We start from the raw sequence: 24,596 nt of genomic DNA, 5'->3' as shown, positions 1-24,596 counted from the left end.
TGTTTGCAGATGATTTCTTTAATTACTTGCTCCATTATCTTCCCTGGCACAGAAGTTAAACTAACTGGTCTGTAGTTTCCTGGGTTGTTTTTATTTCCCTTTTTATAGATGGGCACTATATTTGCCCTTTTCCAGTCTTCTGGAATCTCCGCCATCTCCCATGATTTCTCAAAGATAATAGCTAGAGGCTCAGATACCTCCTCTATTAACTCCTTGAGTATTCTAGGATGTATTTCATCAGGCCCTGGTGACTTGCAGGCATCTAACTTTTCTAAGTGATTTTTTACTTGCTCTTTTTTTATTTTATATTCTAAACCTACCCTCTTCCTGTAAGCATTCACTATATTAGACATTCCTTCAGACTTCTCAGTGAAGAGCGAAACAAAGAAGTCATTAAGCATCTCTGCCATTTCCAAGTCTCCCGTTACTGTTTCCCCCTCCTCTCTGAGCAGTGGGCCTCCCCTGTCCTTGGTCTTCCTCTTGCTTCTAATGTATTGATAAAAAGTCTTCTTGTTTCCCTTTATTCCCATAGCTAGTTTGAGCTCATTTTGTGCCTTTGCCTTTCTAATCTTGCCTCTGCATTCCTGTGTTATTTGCCTATATTTGTCCTTTGTAATCTGACCTAGTTTCCATTTTTTATATGATGCCTTTTTATTTTGTAGGTCTCGCAAGATCTCGTGGTTAAGCCAAGGTGGTCTTTTGCCACATTTTCTATGTTTCCTAACCATTGGAATAACTTGCTTTTGGGCCCTTAATAGCGTCCCTTTGAAAAACTGCCAACTCTCCTCAGTTGTTTTTCCCCTCAGTCTTGATTCCCATGGGACCTTACATATCAGCTCTCTGAGCTTACCAAAATCCGCCTTCCTGAAATCCATTGTCTCTATTTTGCTGTACTCCCTTCTACCCTTCCTTAGAATTGCAAACTCTATGATATCATGATCACTTTCACCCAAGCTTCCTTCTACTTTCAAATTCTCAACGAGTTCCTCCCTATTTGTTAGAATCAAGTCTAGAACAGCTTCCCCCCTAGTAGCTTTTTCAACTTTCTGAAATAAAAAGTTGTCTGCAATGCAGTCCAGGAACTTATTGGGTAGTCTGTGCCCCGCGGTGTTATTTTACCAACATATATCTGGATAGTTGAAGTCCCCCATCACCACCAAATCTTGGGCTTTGGATGATTTTGTTAGTTGTTTGAAAAAAGCCTCATCTGCCTCTTCCACCTGATTAGGTGGTCTGTAGTAGACTCCCAGCACGACATCACCCATGTTTTTTACCCCTTTTAGCCTAACCCAGAGACTCTCAACACTTCCATCTCCTATGTCCATCTCCACCTCAGTCCAAGTGTGTACATTTTTAATATATAAGGCAACACCTCCTCCCTTTTTCCCCTGTCTATCCTTCCTGAGCAAACTATACCCATCCACACCAACATTCCAGTCGTGTGTATTATCCCACCAAGTTTCAGTAATGCCAACAATGTCATAGTTGTATTTATTTATTAGCACTTCCAGTTCTTCCTGCTTATTACCCATACTTCTTGCATTTATATATAGGCATCTAAGATACTGGTTTGATCTTGCCTCCTAACTTTGCCCTGACCCTCCTTTCTCTCTGCCATTATAGCCCATGTTCCCTCCTGTTTCCGACCCATCTCCCAGGTCTTGTTCTCCACTTACCTGTGGGGTTTGCTCACCTATCCCCGTCAAACCTAATTTAAAGCCCTCCTTACTAGGTTAGCCAGTCTGTGCACAAATAAGGCCTTTCCCCACAATAAAGGTGACTTTAAATAAATTAAAGAGTCAGAGCCTCAGCTGGTGATATAACTGAGAATTGATATAAAGAAGACTTCTCCTCCAGGCCCCTGCCAATGCAGGATTGTTCACCATTGTACATTTACTCATCAGTCTAGTTTTAAGTGTCCAAAGAATGAAGCTCCCATCCCTTTCTTTTCCCATTCCACACTCTAACAAATCTCACTCTTAGAAGCTTGTTTTAATGTCAAATTGAATTTCCTTTTCTTAATATCATCCTCTCAGTCCTAGTTACACCCATTCTTATTATGTTAAGTAATGTCTCTCTCTCCTTGGTGTCCTCATCCTTCAGATATCTGTAGACTGTTATGTCCCTGCTTAGTCAGGCTGTGCATATTTAACTATTAATCTTTCTTCAGTCTGACTAGCCACCCAATTGAAGCCATCGGTCACACCAGACAGTCCTCCTTATTATTAAAGCCTCGCATAATTGGCTCTTTTCTTTTACTCTTCCTGTGCAGCTCTGGCATTGACTTCACCATATAAGACATGACCTTCTAGCCTTTGTCTTTCTCTGTCTGAGACCCTCAGCAGAATTTAAGCTCTTTACCTCTCCTCAGAGGTTAATTCCTTGTTTTCCCTTCCCTTGGGATGGCTTTGTGTGAAATTGCTCTAAGCAATCTAAGACAGTAGAGAAAACAATTTTCATTGGAAAGTGAGAGTGCATTGCCTCCTATAGAATGGAAAGGGTGCAATGCCATATCTTGCCTCAGAACGGGCGGTCAGCTCATGTAGACAAAGCCCATGCGCAATAGGTACAGTTGTATCAAAGCCTCTTGCATTCTATCAGTTCTTCCCCGTTGGTTTCACGATCTCAGTCACTGAGCCATGCGGAGGTCAGAAAGACTTGCCTCCTCTGTTCTCCCTGGAGTCTGTTTCTCCTTATACCTCCGAGAATCTGTGAGGTAAACCTGTGCTTAAGTGCTTTGGCAAGGCGGGGATCAAGTTATTCACATGCTTAAATGCTTAATCCACAAAACTGAACATCAGTATTTTGGTTCCTGATTTGTGTGCCTGGAATAAGCCAGTGTTAAGTGTCACACTGGCTCCTCTCGTGCTAGGTGCCAAGGGATTATGTGTCCCCCACAGAACAAAATGCTCTAATATTAAATGTTTACTGTGATTGTTGGTTTTAAAAGGATAATAAAACGTGAGTGTCCTTTTAGTTGTTTTTGATTGTTACTGACTCTCTTTAAAATCATTTAACCGAACTGACTTAACTGTGTCTATCCATCTCACATCAGCCATGGGACGTGGAAGTACCCAAACATTACATATGGCCATCACTCATGTCACACTTGGTCTTTCTTGATGTTGTGGCATGGTCTGATGTCAGACCTTTTTGGAGGAAATAAACCACACTTTAACGGGACATTGTCTTCTTGAAAATCAAATTCTTGCCTGAAAAGTTTTTATACCTGCTTTTTACAAGTAACACCTAAGATCAGTACATTAATGGAAAGAGACAAGAGAAAATTTTCCTCTATTTTTTGCAGTTTGTTTCCATTTTCTTTCTGAAATTATAATTAAGCCCTCCTTTGTCATCTTTCCTGTAGTCTGAATAATATAACATCTATAATAGGATATTTTAGGGTACTTCAAAGGTTTCTTTTCAATTGAAATTAGGATTTTGGTTTACGTCTTAAGTAGTTACATTTCTGGAAGTATTCCAGAGGTTCCAGCATCAGATTCATGGAGATTGCTTCCTGTCCATTAGTATAGGATGTGGATTTTTCATGTATTAGACTTGTTCCACCTCTTCTTTCTGCTGATTGAAAGCCCGGAAGTCCTTTATCTATAGCATCTGCTTACACAAGCATTGAAATACAGCATGCTTGTGTAAGCAGAGGTCAATACGGCAAGAAGAAATGCACAATAATGTATATTATTAACAAGTAAACCACAAGCATCCACTGAGAATCAAATTTCATACTGATGGTGCCAATGCCAGAATATTTTAAATAATACCTCAAATCCTTGCACCTTGACTTTGATGGACATAATCTTGATTACTAGCTACAAAGATAATGGAAGGTGTAGTATACCCTGGAGGGTCATAAATCTTTTTGATTAAAATAAAATGAGGCTGAAGAGAGCGGAGTTGGCCTAACTTACTATAAATTGACAAATAGGATTTATTAATAAGTACAAGAAAGTCACTAAAAAGTGCTGCTGCCATGTCCAATTATTGTTTAATCAGATGCCAGTTGAAGCCAAACTGGTGCAGAAGATTACTGTATAGAGCCTTGTAGGCAGTAACAGTTCTCTGTATCTTTACTACACTCACCAATGCTGTGAAGGTTTCACAGGCTAAAACCTAAACTGATCTCTTCTCCTGAAATCACCTTCTGTGGCTTTCAGCAAGTAGTATTTCTCACCATGTGTGAAAAATAGTGGGCAGGGTTTAAGTTAGGTTGCTGTGTCACCCAAAAATGGATGAATGAACTGATCGAGGTGAGATCAAGCCAAATCTGAAACTTTGACCAAAATTAGAAATGAATGAAACTTTTTCTCACATTAACTAAATTAGATTATTGGATTATTAACAATCATATAATGCAACTTTTTTACAGTGAGGGTAATCAACCACTGGAACAGGTTACCAAGGAATGTGGGTAATTTATTATCACTTGCAGTAATGTAACCTAGAGGTGGCTGTCAAGCTGTCTAAGGTAGCTCACAAACGTGAGTGCCAACCTCAAGTCAGACTGTCAAGGAAGAGGGCACAAACCCCAAATTGGGTATGTTCTGTAATTAGACCTCACCAACCAAATGTGAACTCCTAAAAGCACTATAACAGCCTTAACATGGAGTTGGATAGTCCAATCTGTCTTGTCACCCAGGCAAGCCCGCATTTGTGATAGATGGTCCCTTACACCAAAAATCAACAATAATATTCAGGCTACTCCCAGTCCCAAAGGACCAGTCACTTACCCCAGGTCAAATGTACTTCAGATCTCAAACCAAAGACAACTCTTGTAGCCAATCCTATAGTACTAACTGAAGATGTATTAACTAAGAAAAAGAAATGAGAGTTATTTCTATGGTTAAAGCAGGTAAACATGCACACACAAATGAGATACAGTCTTTGGTTCCAAAAGGTAATAGTAGTTGCTATGATATGCAAGTTCTATATGTCCTTTAGGACTAATCCAAACCAAGCAATTTGGGAATTCCTTGCTCATACTTACAAATATTGCCCTTGACAAATTCCAAGCAACATAGTGATACAGTTTCTTCTCATCAGGCATTTTTATTCTTTTCCCCCAGAGTTCAAACTGATGAATCAAGAGTGGTACCCATCTCCTCTTCATGGGTGGGTGTGGCGGTGGGGGGCAATCAACGAAGTGTTTATCCTTTGATGTTTCACAATGGTTCATGTGGTTTCAATGAGGCGTCTTGCCCACAGGACCAGCACTTTATGCTAATTAATGCTTCTTTCCTGTTTGGTGTTCCACAGTTACAGAGATTTACAATGCGAACTCTCAATATAAGTTTATGCCATGGACTACAGAGGTTATAAGTGAGATCAATACATGCTGCATCCTACAAGCATTTCATCAAGTCTAAACACATTCTTATCAACTTAACATCTGTTTTAACAAGGCTAACACACAGGTGAGCCAGACTGGTTTCCAGCTATGCATTTGTCAGTGTTCAGTGAGGCCTATGGGCCTTGGCATGAGCTGGTATCTGGTCTGCCAATGTCACAGTGGCAAAGGCATAAATGACTGTGCAAGGTGTGCATTGGCTAGGAATAGGCACAGCCCATTTGCAAAACACAAATTAACAAAATCTGTCTGAGTCTCTGCTTCTAGCTTGCTGTCTAAGAGCAGTCAGATTCAAAAGTACCTTAATATTGTCCAAAATACCTGCTTTGTCAAATAATTTGTATATGTGCCACCAACAGATGGATCAGACATGCACCCTGACAATTCTTCTAATTACCTAACCCTGCAAGCTAGCATCATCTGCATTTTATCCCAATTGAGCCTTAGCCATCTTATGCTGGCCAGGTACAGGATAAACAAGGAAACTGCATCATCTGGATCTGCCAAAAAGGAGACAGATCTGAGTGACCTCAACTTTATGCAGCAATCTGTGTATATTGCCTCCCAAGGCAGTGCGATTTGATATGGAATCCTTTGTCTTAAGAGGTTTCTGAGAGGGAGAGAATGGTACAGTAAATAGGCTGTGGTTTTGCGTGTTCTTTTTCATATCTAGCCCATCAAAGGAATCAAATATTTCAAAGCTAGTTTCATTCTCCACTTCTGCAATATCAGTAATCATTCTGTTGAGATTCAGATCCTTTCTTCACACAGATGTGCAGCTGGTTTAGGTTCATTACACCAGCAATGGATGTAGCAATCCACATATTTCCCTTTGTGTAGCTGTCCCCCAATTTCATTTGTGTAGCAGTTTGCATAATAGGATTTTTGTAATGGTTTGTTTTTAGTTTTACAGCACACTTCATTAAGTTTTGGGTTTTCTTAACATTCTCAGCATATAAACGTTGGTTTCCTTTATAATGAGGGACTTTGAAATGTTACAGTTGTAAACAGAACTTCATGATAGTCTTTTTCTACCAAACTTATAATTAAGTGCTTTGGTTGGAGAGCTGACTTCATCCCTTCATGTTTTCTTAGTCATCTGTGTAAAATTCTTCCTGCTTCTTTTAATTTGTATTTACAGCTTGTGTTTATCTCATGTAGTTATTAAAGGGAAGCTGTTGTATACTTGATTAATCTGTGTGTTTTCTTTTTGAATATCCTTCACAGAAGTTTGAAATTAACCTGCCTTTCTCTAAAGGGCTGTTGTGTCTTTTCCACTCATTGGTGCATGGATTATTTCCTCTCCACTCTCCCGCATCAAACCAGAGATGGTTCTTGTAAAGCAGTAACAAACTTAGCTTTGCCTTGTTCTAGTTATCTCCTTGTATGTTCACCAACTTACATCCTGACCCTGAAATCTGATCTAAGTTGGCAGGTTGCTGTGCATTTGCAGAGTGCCATTAATGATTGCACGACCGGGACAATCATCAGTAATGTCACAGGTAGCAGTACAGTTCTGAATACTTAAGAAACTTGGTCCATGACTACACTGGCACTTTACAGCGCAGCAACTTTCGCACTCAGGGGTGTGAACCCCCCCCCCGGGCGCTGCAAGATAGAGCGCTGTAAAGCCTCAGTGTAATCAGCCCTGCAAGCTACACCCGTAAGGGATGTGGTTTACTTGCAGCGCTGGGAGAGCTCTCTCCCAGTGCTGGTGCTCCGACCACACTCCCACTTCAAAGCGCTGCCACGGCAGCGCTCCCGCAGCACTGCCGCGGCAGCACTTTGAAATTTCAAGTGTAGCCATCCCTTGGAGTCCCCGTATTAGTTAGATATGGCTAAAGAATGGAGTCATGCATTATACATTTTGGAAGGGGGAAACATTTTCATCTTTTCTTAATTTCACAGCAGCAGGACAACTAAACTATTAAACCCAGTAGATATTTCAGCTTAAGATGGCATCCCAGGACAGATAAATGCTTAAAAGTAGTTTGCATTTTGGTTTAGCTGCTGAAAAGTGGCCCTTTAAGTTTCTTATGGAGTGAAGTGCTTATTTAGTCTTTTCTTGTTCAGTGAAGCGGGTTTATTGGGTTTTATTGGGTAAGTTGAGTGCACTGGCATTTGTGAGGTTGGTTGTGTTGGTGGTGGGATGTTACACTGATATTTTGGAGTATCAGTGGAGCATGTTTTCAAGATGGTGTTTTTGCAATTGAGTGATTTGGTGTATTGACCTCTCAGAAAGATCTAGCTATATTTAAGGAGTTAAGATACTTAAAATGATCAAAGAACATGGCTAGGTCTTACTTCAAAATTCTCTCACTGAATTTGATTTGGCATAGTGTCTGCACTAAATATATGAAAACTGTGACATATGTTCTGCCCATGCACTGCCTCAACAAAATCTAGTAATAGGAATAACATAGGGTGAAGAGTTAACAGTGTCTGTGTATTTGCTTGGAAACTTTTTCTTTCTCCTGCAGTCATTTTCCCAGAGTACTTTTGCATCAGCTGCCAACACAAAGACATGTTAATCACTGAACAAGGTTCCCATCAGCCAGGAAAAAAAAAAGCTCAGTGGCTGCCCTATGGGCCTCTGTGTCTCTACTGGTGTGGAGCCTACTGCACTTCCAGTTCAGAGGCCAAAAAAGACAGCGGCTACTGAAAAGCAGCTTAATTTGCTGCTCATTGTGGTTCCGATTTCTGCCTACCCAGATGCTCGGAGTTTCTTTAGTCTCTTTCCATGGGGGCATAAGAATCTTCTTGGCTCCCTGTCACTGCTGTTGTCTGAGATCTGCCATTGTTTTTTGACAAAATGATCATTTATTGAATTGAGTCACCATATGTTACAGCTACAGGAAATGTCTCTTAATTAGAAAGTGGTTCTCCTAGTTACACAGAATAATCATTTTATGCCTTCTGTCTTATCACTTTCTGTACCCTGAAAAATATTGTATCTGGTAACATTTCAATAACCTTTAAACTCAGCATGACTCAGCAATGATTAATGTTACACAGCACAGACTGATGGGAGATGGAGGGGTTTTTCATCCTTTTATAAGGATAATTATAATATATCATTCTAGAATAACATAAGAAGTCAGCAACAGGTTTTGTAACTTCATTTTTGGTAGATAGTGGCTAGCTAGCTTATCTTTGAGTTTTTCTGGAGTCACATATAAGTGGTATGTCAAGTCTCCTGCAATGAAAACTTCTGGTTTTCCCACATTTTCAGTGGGTAACAGTCTTTAGACCAAATTATGATTTCTGCGAAAGGAGTATAAATACAGAATCATTCCAATGAGGTTGATGCAATTGTTCCATTCTTACTTTAGTTTAACTGAGCAGAATGAAGTTTGCAGCAATAAGAGTTGCCTTATAAGAGGAAAATAAGAGAATTATAATATTTTGTGTTTCGTCTGTTGATCTATCAAAATTCCATATCTAAATTTTGCTGTTTTTAGGATATGATGCAAGGTTCTTCTTCTTGCAAACCCAGAGCCGCCCCGGGCCCCGTAGGGGTCCCCACAAGAGTTTTTTGGGGCCCCTGGAGCAGGGTCTTTCACTCGCTCCGAGGGGCCCGGAAAACTCTCGCGGGGCCCGGGGACCTTGGAGCTTCTTCCGCTCCGGGTCTTTGGTGGTAATTCGGCAGCAGGGGGCCCTTCCACCCTGGAACCCGCCGCCGAAGTGTCCCGAAGACCTGTGGCAGGGGGTCCTTCTGCCCCAAGACCCACCGCCGAAGTGCCGGGTCTTCGGCAATAATTCGGCAGTGGGGGCCCCCTGCCACACGTCTTCGGGGTACTTCAGCGGTGGGTCCCAGAGCAGAAGGACCCTCCCACCGATGAATTACCACTGAAGCGGGGGGCCCCCTGCCGCCGAGGACCCCAGACCCCCTGAATCCTCTGGGCAGCCCTGTGCAAACCTCCTCCAAAAAGCTGAGTAGGAAAATGATTCCAGTGCCTTTAATCTGTGAGCCAGATATGTTCCTTTCTTTAAGAGGAAACTGCTTAGAAATGAATAGTTCTCAGTGAATCTATCCAGTCTATTTAGTCTGTTGCTCAGAGAATATCTGTGAATTGGTTGGTTTCCTCTTCTTTTTTTCTTCCCAGAACTACTTGATACTTTTGTAAATTCTTAAAATTACATGGCATAAACATGAGGATTTTTTGCAGTAGATAGTATTTGATTTGTTTATGTTGGTGGTGAATGGTCAGGTTAAATTAGTGCTCGAGCACTTGTGATGCGAATACTCACACATGGAAATTCAAAGTTCAATTTCTGCAAATTCCTGTGTACATTACCTTGAAATTCATTTTCTGTGAATATTTGTGCTATTAAAACTTAATTGAGAAATTTGCCTGGTGCTAACTCAATGGGGTTAAGGGCACAGGCAAATCACGTTAATTTAAAATACCAAGTGAATCTTGATGGAAATATTATTGCAGTATTTGCCCAGTTAATGACACACAGGTACTATGAGATGGATTCCTTAAATATTTATTACCAGTATATTATGAAATAATAGCCTCTGTATCAGCAGGTGCCTAATTTATTTTTAACTCACCTGAAAAATATGGCTACCTAGTGGTTATGACTGTCAGTGTGGCCTAATGGGTGGAGTCCTGGATTCTGTTCCCTGCTTTGCTACTGACCTGCAGGGTGACCTTCGACAAATCACTTTGTTTCTCTGTGCCTTAGTTTCCAGATATATGTAAAATAAGAATAATGATAATGTAAAGTGCTTTGACATCTACTGATGCAAAGTGTTAGGTGGTATTATTATTTATGGTAGAGCTGGAGAAATAATTTACAGCCAGTGATTTGACAAGTTTTAGCTTTCTTTTTGTGCATGGATTATGTGCAAAAGCAGACTGGTTTTGTCTGTTATTTCGAATTGTTCAGACACTTAATGCAAACATTTTTCAGCCTAGGAGTTGTCCATGAAGTAGTTGCTTTAACTTTGTCTCTTCATTATGAGCTCGGTGCTGCGCCCATTGAAGTTATTGGCCAAACCCAGTGATTTCAGTAGTGCAGGATGAAGCCCTCTTTCTGGGGTATGATGAACTAATAGGATTATCTGTGACTGGCTGACTGTTTTAGAAGTAGGTGGACAAAACCCCAAAATATCAGATGGCTTGGTGAACTTGTATGTCACAAACCATTGCACAAACAAATATGCACTTTCCACATCATGACAGCAAACCAATTTAAATGGTCAAAATATTATCAAAGCAAATGTGTTTTTTCATCAAACATGTATTCACATAACCTCTCTTTGCCCTATTTGCCCAACTCTCCGTTGGATTGTGCCAATTCTTCTTGGCTTTTTGCTGTTATGATGCATTTGATCCTGGAAAATGTAATAAGTACGGTCCAGTAATTGAATCCGGGATCTGATATAATTCTTGTGATCTACAGCCTGTATGTACAGCACTGTTCAGTACCGTTTATTTAAATTAGTGCTGGGACTAAAAGAAGAACTTACATTTTCTGTGGGCCAGATTTTGCTTTTTCACAGGAATGTTCATTTGGAGCAACTCTACTAAAGTTGGAGCTGGTTGATTTGCTCCAGATTTACAGGGGTACATATGAAATCCAAATGTGGTCCTGACCTGTATGCACTCTGCCTTGCCATTTGTAGGAACTTTATGTCAAAATCCATGTTGTTCCGTCCCTCTTCTATGGGAGTGGCCAAGCAGATTTTTCTGGGGTGAGCAGGTGTTGTTTTGTACAACTCACCAGAAAATGTCTCTAGGCTGATGCTTTTGCCTTACCATCAGACTACAACAAAATGTTTAGTGTAGAGTTACAAATCCCTAAAAATACAGTTACAGTCAAAAGGAGACCCTCCAATCTAGCGACATGAATCACTGAGACAATCATGTTGTTTTTGTCTACGGGCCAGATCTTTGGAAGCAAAGCTTGTACCTCCTTTTCCAGTTCCAGCTTAATTCACAAACCCTGAGTCTTGGACCAAATGTTCAATGTTTTTCCTTTTTGAGAACAGACATAATTAATTTTCAGGGTATATAGGTCAAATAGTTGTCTTCAGTTCAAGAGCAAATGAACGGAGTTGAGGATTGGTGCATGACATTTAAAGAAATTAATCCTTTACAAATATGCCAGTATTGTTGTAAAGTGGGACCAGAGATTTGCAATCTTTATCTGAAAGATGTTTTCAGCATGTCTTAGGGCTCGTCTATATAGGAACACTCAGGAAAGTCAAGATGCATTAACTCAAGCTGTGAAGTTAAAGCACATTAGACCCCTGCATGGTCTCTCTCATTCAGAAGTGAAGTGGCCTGACTGGCTGTAGCTTACTGATTACTGATATTTTAAATAGTCTCTGCTTATTCTTTGTTTTCCACATTTTTGTGTACGATAAAATATTTCACTTGCATAGCACCTTCTTTAAAGAACTCAGAGTGTTGAACAGACAGCTGACACTCATGAGATCACAGAGAGAGAGGCAAGTTGTGTTATCCCACTTTTTGGAAATGGGTAGACTGAGGCAGAGGTTCTGTTTTACCTAGTATCACACAGCAAATTAATGTTATAATTAAAAGTCTGATTCAGCAGAAAACATTGTTCAGTTTCCAGGGTGCTTGAGGCCACCGAAGCCCTGAAAACCCAATAACACAGGCTTATATAGTGAAGAAGTGAAAACTGGGCTCTGAATCATCCGGATTTCATGTGCAGATAGGAGCGGTTAGAAAATGCTTTTGAAGGGTGTGCTTTCATTTTAACACAGATCTTTAGTAATAGTCACCAGTAATTTCCAAGGAAATGTGCATAGTTGCATGAAAGGTAATATGAATATTGTCACACATGGTGTTTGAAAGGCTGTTCCGAGAGTGTGTGTAGAACTTTTGGAAACATAAATGATGGGCTTTTTGTTTTGCGTGTTGCTATGCTTAGTTCACAGAGGGTTTCAGACTTCGATGCCAAGAGAACACAGAGTATGTGTGAAGTTGAAAGGATATCTGCAGTACTGAATCATCTGCAAAATACTCCATTTACCAGGGATATGGAAAAGCATTTGTGCTGAGCATTTGAGAAATATTAAACATGGCATCATCCCAGCTTCACTAGGATGACATGTCGCGCATGTAGGGTTTGCAATACAGATAGACAAAGCAGAGGCAACTGCAGCGGGTGGCAGTGTATTAGATGTGGCTGGCATCCTGTAAGTGCTGTGGAACACAGTGCCAAAACAAAAGCTGCATGAGCTTTCCTCTTTGCTTTCAGCATCCCCCCCTTTTCCCCAGGACCTTTTAAAGTGAATGATTCAAATGGAGAATGCCAAGCTGTTTGGCAGAGGCTTGGGTATCAGTGAAGCACAAGGCACCTGTGCCAGTTCTTGAGCAAAGCCCCACCATGCCCACTCATTCTTCTTAATATGGGGAGTGGGCTCTGCTAATCCTGAATCATTCTGGTATTTAATCAGGTCTGGCTCCTGCTTTTTGGACCTGGGTCTTCTGCTTCCCTGACCTTCAGAATCGGAGCATCCTGATGGATGTTCTTCCTTTCTCCTTTTGGCCTGGAGAGAAAACAAACAAGCACAACAAACACAAGCCTTCCTCTCTGCCTAATGCTAGGGTTGATGTGTTTGTGGCTAAACCAATGGATTTGTACTCAGGAACTGTGGTTTCAACTGCCATTTCTGCCACAGACTTCTGTGTGATCTTGTCAAGGTGCTTTGTCTCTCTCTGGCTTGGTTTCTCTGTAAAATGAGAATATTTCTCTACCTCACACTATATTGATCATTAACATTTGTGGGACTCAAATCTATGGTAACTGGGGTGGGGAGCATATAAGCACCTACATGGAATATACATCATGAGCAACATGAGGGAAAAGCAGCTATCAACCATATTCAACAATTTCTCTACAGCTCCTCATGACTACTGGTTGTTTTCTAAAATTCCTGACTAGTTGAAACTGATGAGACTGCATCAATCCCAGGCTAGCAAGCCTGCGGGGGTTTTGGATTGTTGGTATTTACATAGTATTTATACATGATAGGCACTTCAGCTGCCATTGAAACAACCCTGATAAGCTTCCTTTCCAGCCCTGATCCTGCAGTTGGATCAATGGATGTGGACCCTTGCACCCGTCTGGGACCCATTTGCAGGATTGGAGCCTATATTTTGGATGACCACTGCAAGATGTAACAATTAAGAGAGGGCCTTGGGGACAGCATATCGTATGTATGCATCTTGTTCTGAGTGCAGACAGGTCTGCAAGAAGTTAACCAAACCTGAATCCAGCCGAAGGCAAATCATCAAACCTGCCACTGAACACTTTAAAATGAAAGCTAGGTTCTCCAATGTTGCATGCAGCCACTTCTTCTGCCCCTGTTGACTCAGGGGACTGCTTCAGCCTTATAAAGACTATTACAGATTAGTCACAAAAATATTATTATAGTAACAGGATATGAACTGTGATTTTAAATGAAAAATGTTACTTCAATAACCTTTTTAGTTTAATTTGAAATATTTTTCTTATCTTAGAGTGTGGTTATTTATTGACAGAATTAACTCAATGGATTATTTGGTGATGCAAATCAAATAGAGAGAGAGACACTGCTAAGGGATCATCTCCTAAAACCACTGGGCAGATCCCTTCAGTTTCCTGTGATTGCGCAGACTTTGGCAGACCAGAGACTTTTCCTAAATTTATAATCTGTTCTGAAATAACTCAAAGGAAAGGACCAGTATTATGATGTAGATGTCAACTCCATAGCAAATTCAGCTTTAACCAGCAGGCTACAAGTCCAGGTGAACCTGCTTTAACAGCCACTCGAAGGACCAACAAAAATCAGTTGCTTAACACAGGTAGTCATCTAGTAATGATAGGGCAGAATTATAGTAGTTGATGCACTTGGAGATATTTGTGGATGTTCTCTTAAAAACACAAGGCTGCTTAGTAAGGATGCTATTTTGAATCGACGTCACTGTATTTTGTAGAGGAATTTCAGCTGGGCCTCCTCTCAGAAAACATAAGCTTTTACCTTCAAGTTTTGGCCATCCTTAGTATTGAGTTCTGTGTGCTGCCTTAACACTTGACTGAGTCCTTGTAAGTGCTGCTGAGTGCATACTGACTCTGCACTGCTCTGAGTGTACCTCTCATCGGAATTATTTGTTCATTTCAGTGTGTAATTAATATTAAAGAATGAAGTATAGTCTATAAAGTTAAACCCAACAGCTTTCTCCAAACCAACAGGTGAAAAAATAACTAGCCAGAGGCTTCAAACCCAAACAGTAGCCCGATACACTCACCAATACTAGCCATAATTGTAGCCTTGCCTTCCCAAAAGCCTGGTTTAAGCAATGTCTGCCATTCAGTAAAGAATGCTAGGTGATGTGACTGCTCTGAAGACTACATTCTTTCTGTCAATGCAAATGAGAAAATGAAAACAAAGCCCAATACACAAGATAGATTAGTCCAGCTGCTCTGTGTGTTACTAACTGAATTTCTCTTGAACTTTTCCCAATAGGGTCGAGACTGCAATATGCCCATTAATGCCTGCATTCAGAATCCATGCCAGAATGGAGGGACCTGCCATCTCACTGAGGCAAATAAAGACGGATTCAGGTAGTGGAGAGCAGATTGCATTTAAAACAAGATGAGATGAATTTACCTTACATTTGTCTATTTTACACTAATGAAGTCTAATGGCTTATTTATTGAAACTGCCATACATGACAAATAATTCTTCTTGCCAGACATGAAATTAATTTGGTTTCATTGGTGACATATTGTTTCCTCTAAAACAGGCCTCCTTATTTTCTCGTAATGGGACTGTCTCTGAAAGCTGTTTTGAGCATTCCCCTGATCTGCTTTGTGTTATCCTGAGACTAATTTTCCTTGAGGCATTTCAAACACACACACACACACACACACACACACACACACACACACACACTTTTTTAATTTGTAAAATGAGCATCTGTTTCTTGACAGCCAGATGCAAAATGTTTTCATGCTGAAGAATCTCATAGTCAAACAGGCTTTAAAGAAACAATAGAACAACTGAGAGGCTGTGTCAGTTTATGTTAGTGCCCATAAGAGAACAACCTCTATAACTTAACATCTTGGGCTTCAATCCCCCCACATGAACAGGGTGCAGCCTAGACCCTGCTCAGACAGGAGACTTCCAAGGGGAACCCGGGAAGTTGCATGAAGTGCTGATGGTGGTGATTTAGAAAAAGTTACTCTTGCCTCTGTGGTAGTGTTTCTCCAGTTGTCCTGTGTGTCTAAGGGACTTTGCACTGCACAGAGGGGTTGTTTTTCAGTGGAAACATAACACTGAGGCGCTGGCCACTTATCTGCATTAAAGATGCTAGCACGCTTTTTGGACAGTAGTTGCTACGGTCATGAAAAAATTGCTACTAAAGCATTTATGCTATCTTTTACTCAAAACTTCCTCGTACTGTAGTTCCAGTTGCAGACAGGACAAAAGGCTTACGTGGTGTTCCTGTTGCAGGAATAACAGCTTTATCTTTTCCCATGTGCAGCATATCAATGATGGCTGAAGTGAGACACAGAATTGTAAGGGTCACAGATGGGGAAAATGCTATTTAGGTTGCCTAGGCCACCCTCAGCCAACTGAGGATTATACTGTGTAGTACATCACCAAATACATTTTCCATGAGTCAGGCTTTCTTTTAAAGCTGATCAGAGAAAATTTTGATGGAACAGTGTTCCACTCAAACATGCAGTTCTGTCAAAATTGAAATGCGTTGTGAAATCGAGTCAATTTTGCCAGAATTTTGTTTAGAAAAAAAATGCAAAAAAGGTCCCAACGGTGTCCAAACATCCTGTTTAGACATTTTCATAATGGAATTTCTCAATTTCTCATTGTGAAATTACATGTCATCTTGAATTTTATTTTTTATCATATTATATATTTATTATAATGCAGAAATGTTAACAAGTCGAAACTGAAACATTAGTTTTTCCAAAAGATAATGTTTCAAATGACCCATAACCATTTTTTCAAAAATAATTCTTCATGGACAGTTTTGAAGTTTTCTGTTTTTGCTCCGTTTGGAATGAAGTCAAATTTTGAAATCTCAAAATCCTCCATGAAAAGGCACCTCTCTCCCCCACACACCTCTGCTTTCCATCAATTCCCTTTTATATATTCAGTCTAAAACACTGTCACTGAGTAGCTAGTCCCTGTGAGTAGACCAGGCACACTGCCCCCAAGTCAGAGCAGGTGGGTCCAACTGAGCCAATTAAAGGGGGCCAGGCTAAACCTGGGGCTATAAAGTCCTATTAGAGAGCAGGAAGAGGGGGGACTGTTTGGGACTGGCTGTGCCTGAGGAGAGGAACCACTGAGGGAGCTTACTCCAGTGGTGGGTCCTGGAACAAGTAGCTAGATGGTCAGGGAGGTAGCCCTGTGGCCAGTGTTCCCAAAGTGGAACAGAACTGACTGGGAGCAGAGCTGGCTGAATGAGATCTGTCTGTGAGAAGGGAGCTGGCTGAGTAGGGAAGCTGCCTGAGACTCGGAAGCTGCAAAAAGCATGATTACCAGAGACCCTTGGAGGAGAGGCCATGATACCCTAGGAGAAAGGGTGAGCTGAGGAACTGTGTTTTGTCTGTTATGGGCTTATATTTGGACAAATAGACTTATTTAAAGGAAATTGGACATGGCATGAGTGCTTGTTTAGCTGGGGAGAAGCCTTGCTGTGTCCCACATGCTGGGGGAATGCAGGGACTTAGATCAGCCCCTGCTACAAGAGGAAAATGTGATGGATCTTTGGTGCCCAGTGAAAATGTGGAAAACAGAGGCAAGTTGTTGCAGAGCAACCTTTGGCCATGAGGAGGTGCTTAGATGATGGCCACCGCATTACAAGTCCTTTGGGCTCCCATTCTGCTAGAGGAGATGTACTATAGAAGTATAAGGCATTATCTAAAAGGATCTGTGGTGATAGATTTGGGAATGGCGGAGAGATAGAGGAGGAAGATGAGGAAGCATTTTGAGCAATGATTGTCTGGAGGGAAATCTTCTCTCTCCCAGGGATGTGCTACTCCTGTTGGCATCCACTGGAGCTACGTGCATACATTTGTGTGCATCAGAATGAGAAATACCCTCTTAGGTTGTATTCTGCGAGGAAGTGAATGTCAAAAAAATGTTTTAATGAGAGGCCCCCTTAGAGTTTTTAGTTGTGTGGCCTGTGAAAGAAATTATATCTTCTATAGATTTTTTTCCCCTGGAGGAATATATTAATATACAAACTCAGCTGCCAAGCTTGTCAAATCTTTACTCTTGTAAAAGGAAACTTAAGCCAAAGCTTTCCTCCCTATAAAATGCCAAGTGGTTTAACTCTCAAGTTTCTATAGTCACAGACAAGTGAAATTACCCATTAAATAATGGTAAGGTGGTGACATAAGCCAGCCAAAGGCAGGAAATTCACAGTTAAGGCTGAGACTGTCTCCTCGCACACACACCCCTCCGGCTGTGCATAGACAGGGCAAGGGGCTCTAAACAGCAGGTGATTTCACTTCTCATTTTTGTTGCTGTAATAGCTAGCCACAATGGAGTGGGTGAAGGGCTTAGGTTCAGCTGGAGTTCTCAGATCCATTCTCTTGTCACCCTTTTTTTCTTAAACATTTTTTTACTCTGAATCATTTTCATGCCTTTTATCATGGTGGATTTGTTTTCTTTCAAAATAAAATAAATAAATAAATAAATGAAACTGGGTAGCTCAGGGGATTGGTAGTAGAACATAAAGCTTTCCCTCCCTCTAAATTGCTGCTTCAACTCCGACTCGATCAGCTAGGACAAAGGTCACACAGTGAAAGCTGCTTGTTGGGATTCATAAATGCCGCAATACTGTCAGGTACATCTGTGTCACAAAAGCCAATAATGTCATTTAGTATCTTGTAGTCCCTCTGCTGAGACTGCAGTCAAAGACCGCCTGGGTCATGGAGACAGAGCTACCCATTCTGACTCAGATTTAGCCCCTGATGAACAGCAGATCATTGACAGTGAAGTGGGGGGAAACTTACATAGTCTTGTGTTGCTCTGTCCAATTCTGTATAAGAGAGCTTCATTGTCCAGAACTATTAGTCCTATGCCTCCACAAACAATAAGTTCACTTTTCTATGTAAAAACCTGAAGCTGATAAATTCTGCAATTTCAGTGCCTCGTTGGTCAAGAATAAATGAAGTTCTTACAAGCTATCAAGTCATTCACTTGTTATACAGGTGCACAAAGTTCATCTGCCAAAAAGCCATAGTTTTCTTGAAAAGATTTACTCTGTTTACAGAAGAGCTGACTTTTTAAAGCATTATATATCGTCTCTGTATTTATTTTGTTATCCAAACACAAAAATGATTAATCATAGAGTGAACAAAGTGCAGCCAACCATTTTGAGTTTGCTGCCAATACAGTTCAGCTCTAAAAAGTGACTCTAACAATGGCATTGTTAAGTTCCTTGTTCCATTGCATCTCAATGGCTCCTTATAAATGTGCTCAGTTTACAAGTAAAAAGTTATGTCTTTCTTATAGCCAGTTCTGAAAACTCAACCTGGAATCTGAAAATCACTTGGGTTTTTTCCATATCATGCATTTTCCCTCGTAATAAAGGTTCTGTAGGCCATATTCTGCCCTAAGTGGCAATTGTGCAACCCCACTGTTTTCAAATTATGCCTTCAGTTGCATGGATGAATTGGATTGATCCTGGAAGTTGAACTTCGTATATTAGGATTTTGATGATGCAGAAGAAATAATAGACCACAGTGTAAGGAGAAATAAAAAGCCATAATCACTTGATCAACATATCTGTGTCTAAATATGCACAAGAAGCCGGTCTGTTGTGTAAGATGTTGATAATTTTACATAATCACTTTTCAGAGTAGAGCCAACTTCGAATAATTTTTGGGTTTTTTCACCCCAAAGCATTTCAGAAGTTCTGTAGATACTGCACCTCTGAAGGACAGCCACTTCTGGGGTAGAAGGAAGCAACTAACTTGTGCCTAGCATACTGCAGAACAGTAAAAGGGAAATTATAGTCAGGAGCATCAGGGTCTTTGAGAACAGCAGTGTCATGAAAAAACTGAACTTGAAGAGCAGGCTGAATTTTAATTTTGTAATGGTTTTGGTCACAGTATCTAGGAGACCACATCTCCCTATGTGAAACTGTAACATTTGAATTCTCTGGTAAACAGTCCCATAGCTTACTCAACAGCAGGCTAGAGCCCAGGAAGTTTTCAGTAATAATAATAACTAGCTCTTATATAGCACTTTTCATCAGCAGATCTCAGAGCACTTTAGAAAAGAGGCCTTTGTTATCTCCATTCCACAGATGGGTAAACTGAGGCATATGGTGGGGTGATGTGCCCAAGGTCACCCAGCAGAGCCAAGAATAGTATTCAGGTCTCCTGAGTCTTAATCCATGCATTGTCCACTGGGCCATGCTGTATACTCATAGCTAGAGCTTACTTTCACCATTGTTTAGCAGGAACCCCAATTTGATGTCCTTCAGATTGCACTGAAAGCCTCATACTTTTCTTTCAGGCTGTGTTGGGAAAATATGTTCAGATCTTCCCAACTGACAACTATTCCACCATACAATCCAGAGTTCTAATTTGTATATTTTATCATTTAATTTTCACTTGCACCCATGATAGATGCCAAGTGCCATTGAACCAAACTGTAAACCCTGTATGTGATGGAAACCACTTTAAGCCTATGCTTGCGCCCAGATCTCTGAATTGGAACAACTGACCACAATTGAAATAAAGACTGACATGTAAATAATAAAGCAAAGACTTGCCCTAGAACAGAGTAACTGGTTGCCAAATTTCATTAATTATGGTGACATTTCCATTCTTAACAAAAGCCAAACAAACCTTCCAATTGCTATATTGTACAATAACAATTCCCGTAATGTCCCTGTTGTAAACTTTGGTGCACTGGACCATTACTACAGCAGTGTTTCATTACATACAGTCCCAGTCAGGATGTGGCAAGAAGAGGGTGGAATAGTCATATAATATAAAAATCACCAGCACAATCTCCTTTTGTTGTTTTCCTTTACATTGAAAAAAGATATCTCCTCCCAAACTGAGACCTTGAATGCCAAGTTGCAGCCTGGAGCACATTTTTAAGGCTGAATTATAAACCCCTGAAAAATAGGGTTTTGTAATGGAAATGGGTGACATGATAAATGCACGACTTTGTTCAGTTAGATTTCTTTACCCTCCTTCCGTTCCTCTTGCCACAAAAGGTGCTGTGCCAGCTCTTCTCTTTCTTATCTCCTCCTGCGATCCCCTGGATCATTGCAGGGTCAGAAAGAGGACATTTTTTATTGGTACTAATGAGGTAGAGCCAGATAAAGAAAATATTTCATATTGATTTATTGTGTTTTAAATTGAATTGATTGGAGCCATTTGTTTTTAGTCATTCACTCTGAAGAGTATCCCCTCCCTTCTAGCTCTCATGACCTGTGAACGGTCAGTATAGGTCTGAAGGAACGTAGCTGTCTGCTGCTAACCTATGCACTTGTGCTAATCCCCTTCTGGAAGCTTTCCTGTCGTGACTGGGTTGAGAGAGCATGAGCAAACTCTTTCTTTCTCTCTTACACTTTCCTTCACAGTTTTATTCCCTGGGTTTCCATGGGAGTGGATGTTTCGGCTGCCCATGTTTCAGGGGAACCCAAGTTTACTCCTTGAGGTCGTGCTGAGGCATGTGTGGAGTGTTCATGTGCAGCCAATCCTTAGAGCAGAGAAGGAAGAGAGGGAAAGCCAGCGTCAGACTCACCATAGTGGATCCATGCACCCAGTCTAGAGTCTGTGGCTCTCTTAACAGCTACCAAACCCTCCTTGTTTCTTCAGTGCAGAGCCTCCACTGAACATCAACCCTAGTCTATATGCATCAGTCCTACCCACACCTCCATGATAAGTACTCCCTCCCCAGCCTGACCACCTGAGCAGTAAACATTACCACCATGCACAAGCCTTGTCTGCATTTGGAAATAGTCTTGATTCAGCAGTCAGTGGCCAGCAGTTGACACGGTGGCACTGGTGCTTTCCACTCCAGGCAGCAGCAGTAGTAGTAGTAATAATAATAAATTAATACTTACCTCTTCTTTAGAACTTTTAATCTGTCAATCTCAAAACCCTTTACAAACCTGGACAGTATCATTATCCCCATTTTGAAGATGAAGTTGAGGCACAGAGAGGAGAAGTGACTTGCCCAAGGTTACCCAGCAGGCCAGTGGCAGAACTGGAAATAGAGCCCAGGACCCCTTAGTGCTCTGTTCACTGGGCTATGCCGTCCTGTAGACAAAGGCAAGCCAGGATTTGTTTTATAATGTGGTTGTGCAATTATGTTTTATAGGCCCAGTTGGAACAAAACCCCTAACTGTCCTTGTCTACAAGTAAAGGACAGCTATATAAATTCCTGAATCAGAGGCTGTTCCTGAGTATTGATGGGACAATACATTCCTGTGATGAGTCTCCGAACTAGCCAACTCCCAACCTTTCCAGTCCCTCCATTTCCTCCATATATGCAAACTGTTGAAGGCTGCCCGAGACCATGCTCAGCTGATTCTACACTAGACCCACAACCTCAGCTCCACTCTGCTCCTCATAGAGTTTAAGGCTCTCTGCAAACTCAGTCCCTCTGCATTGGTTTACACTTAGGTTACATTTTCAAGGTTTTCTTCACAACTATAACAACTAGATATCTTAAAAAATTAGCATGGAGACTCTAGGGGACAACGGAGCCCTTTCTGCACTGCCATCTAGTCCTCCATACTCCCTTAAGTTGGCACACTACATTTTCTGAAAATAAAGTATTTAATGCAGTAGTTCTGTGTCCAAGTCCTTACAAACCCAGTATTTCTGTCCTTATTTATTTAGTCTGTTGTTTGGGTATGTTACCAAGGGATTGGGAGACAAGGTAGGTGAGGTAATACCTTTTATTGGACAAACTTCTATTAGTGCGAGCGACTAACTTTCAAACTTACAGAGAGCTCTTCTTCAGGTATTGGGAGTCATAAATACTTAGGATGTAGACAATCACAGCATTTAATTTAATTATTCTTTCCTAGTTGATTCTTCATGGTACTGAAGGAGCTGAAAAAGTGCTGATTCCTTAACACTGAAAGTACTCTGTTTGGAAAATCCATTAACAAACATTTGTTGTTTGGATTGGAAAGAAGGTGGTAATGAGATGAAAACTTTCACTTCTACCTCCCTAATTCAAATCCAGTGTAGGTTGTTAATGGTGAAAGAGTTAGAGCCGTTTAAAAGCTTCCTATTCACGTGTAATGATGTGTGTCGGTGTCCTCAGTCCTGTTCTTGATGGACAGGTGCCTACATAACCAACACTGTGGTAGCAATCAACACCCTTGTTGGCCATGCAGAGAAACCAAGAATTTGATTAGCCTTGGTGAGTGAGCTTAACCTGTCACCCTAGAGTTGTTCACTCCTGTTCAGGAATGAGGCACATCAGCAAGCAGGGCAATGGAGGTGCAGGGGAGATGAATTCTTCTGCCCATGCTGTACCTTTTCTGTAGATGAGTATAGGACTACAGTATCAGAGGAGTAGCCATGTTAGTCTGGATCTGTAAAAGCAGAAGAGTCCTGTGGCACCTTAGAGACTAACAGTCATTTTGGAGCATGAGCTTTCGTGGGTGAGTACCCACTTCATTGGATGCATGTAGTGGAAATTTCCAGGGACAGGTACATATATGCAAGCAAGAAGCAGGCTAGCGATAACGAGGTTAGTTCAATCAGGGAGGATGAGGCCCTCTTCTAGCAGCTGAAGTGTGAAAACCAAGGGAGGAGAAACTAGTTTTGTAGTTGGCAAGCCATTCACAGTCTGTTTAATCCTGAGCTGATGGTGTCAAATTTGCAGATGAACTGAAGCTCAGCAGTTCCTCTTTGAAGTCTGGTCCTGAAGTTTTTTTGCTGCAGGATGGCCACCTTAAGATCTGCTATAGTGTGGCCAGGGAGGTTGAAGTGCTCTCCTACAGGTTTTTGTATGTTGCCATTCCTAATATCTGATTGGTGTCCATTTATCCTTTTCCGTAGAGACTGTCCAGATATTAGGAATGGCAACATACAAAAACCTGTAGGAGAACACTTCAACCTCCCTGGCCACACAATAGCAGATCTTAAGGTGGCCATCCTGCAGCAAAAAAACTTCAGGACCAGACTTCAAAGAGAAACTGCTGAGCTTCAGTTCATCTGCAAATTTGACACCATCAGCTCAGGATTAAACAAAGACTGTGAATGGCTTGCCAACTACAGAACCAGTTTCTCCTCCCTTGGTTTTCACACCTCAGCTGCTAGAAGAGGACCTCATCCTCCCTGATATATACCTGCCCCTGGAAATTTCCACTACATGCATCCGACGAAGTGGGTATTCTCCCACGAAAGCTCAAGCTCCAAAACGTCTGTTAGTCTATAAGGTGCCACAGGACTCTTTGCTGCTTTTATAGGAATATAGTGTCCAGGCTTGTCACTGTGGCATATATCACCAAACTCACTAGTAGTGAGTCACCCAGCTCGCTAGTAATGTGAATGCTGCTGCGTTGTTGCAGCAGAGAGTACAGGTCATCTGTATCAGTTTTCATCCCACTCCAATACTTCCTCCCTGCTCAAAAGCAAATTCTGAAATCCAAACTAACTTTTTCTCTGTTTTTTCTATCCCGCTCCAAAGCTGTTCTTGCCCTCTAGGGTATGAGGGGGAGAGATGTGACATAAACCCAGATGACTGTGAAGATAATGATTGTGAGAATAACTCTACGTGCATGGATGGAATCAACAACTATGTCTGTCTCTGCCCTCCTAATTACACAGGTAAGGAAGGACCACAGCCAAAGGGCATAGGAACTGAGGGGAGCAATTGAAGGAACTTCCAGCCACCTGGGGCACCATAAGAAACTGGTCCACTCCCACTTGGTTAGATCACATACATGGAATTAACCCGGATTCTGAGTAGATTTGAAAGTATCCAAACAACCCGGATTCTGAGTAGATTTGAAAGTATCCAAACTGCAAGTGTGTTGTCAGTGAATTCCTGCTCATCCAGAAAACAGAGGCAAGAAAAGAGGATAGTTTTGCCAAGATGCTGCTCCAGCAATATGTCTGACCCTTAATCCAGAGAGATCACTGCCACCCCGAGAGAGTGTAATTCATACCAGAAGAAGGCTTTTGGGAAGAGTCAGAGGGGAAAATCTGTTACTGTCTTGGCATATTTTTTACACATGCC

General features: G+C 41.2%; 1 protein-coding gene across 1 annotated transcript in view; it reads left to right on the top strand.

Moving 5' to 3' along the window:
• The window catches only part of SLIT3 (slit guidance ligand 3), an 811,508-nt gene that overhangs the window by 699,876 nt on the left and 87,036 nt on the right, over window positions 1-24,596 (top strand). The window contains exons 27-28 of the mRNA XM_030572932.1: window positions 14,859-14,956; window positions 24,045-24,184. Of these exons, the coding sequence (XP_030428792.1) occupies window positions 14,859-14,956; window positions 24,045-24,184 (238 nt within the window). The remainder of the gene's footprint in view (window positions 1-14,858; window positions 14,957-24,044; window positions 24,185-24,596) is intronic.

This window comes from Gopherus evgoodei, chromosome 8 (genome assembly GCF_007399415.2).
Source record: "Gopherus evgoodei ecotype Sinaloan lineage chromosome 8, rGopEvg1_v1.p, whole genome shotgun sequence".
Classification (NCBI taxonomy): domain Eukaryota; kingdom Metazoa; phylum Chordata; order Testudines; family Testudinidae; genus Gopherus; species Gopherus evgoodei.
This window is presented reverse-complemented; position numbering and strand designations above follow the sequence as displayed.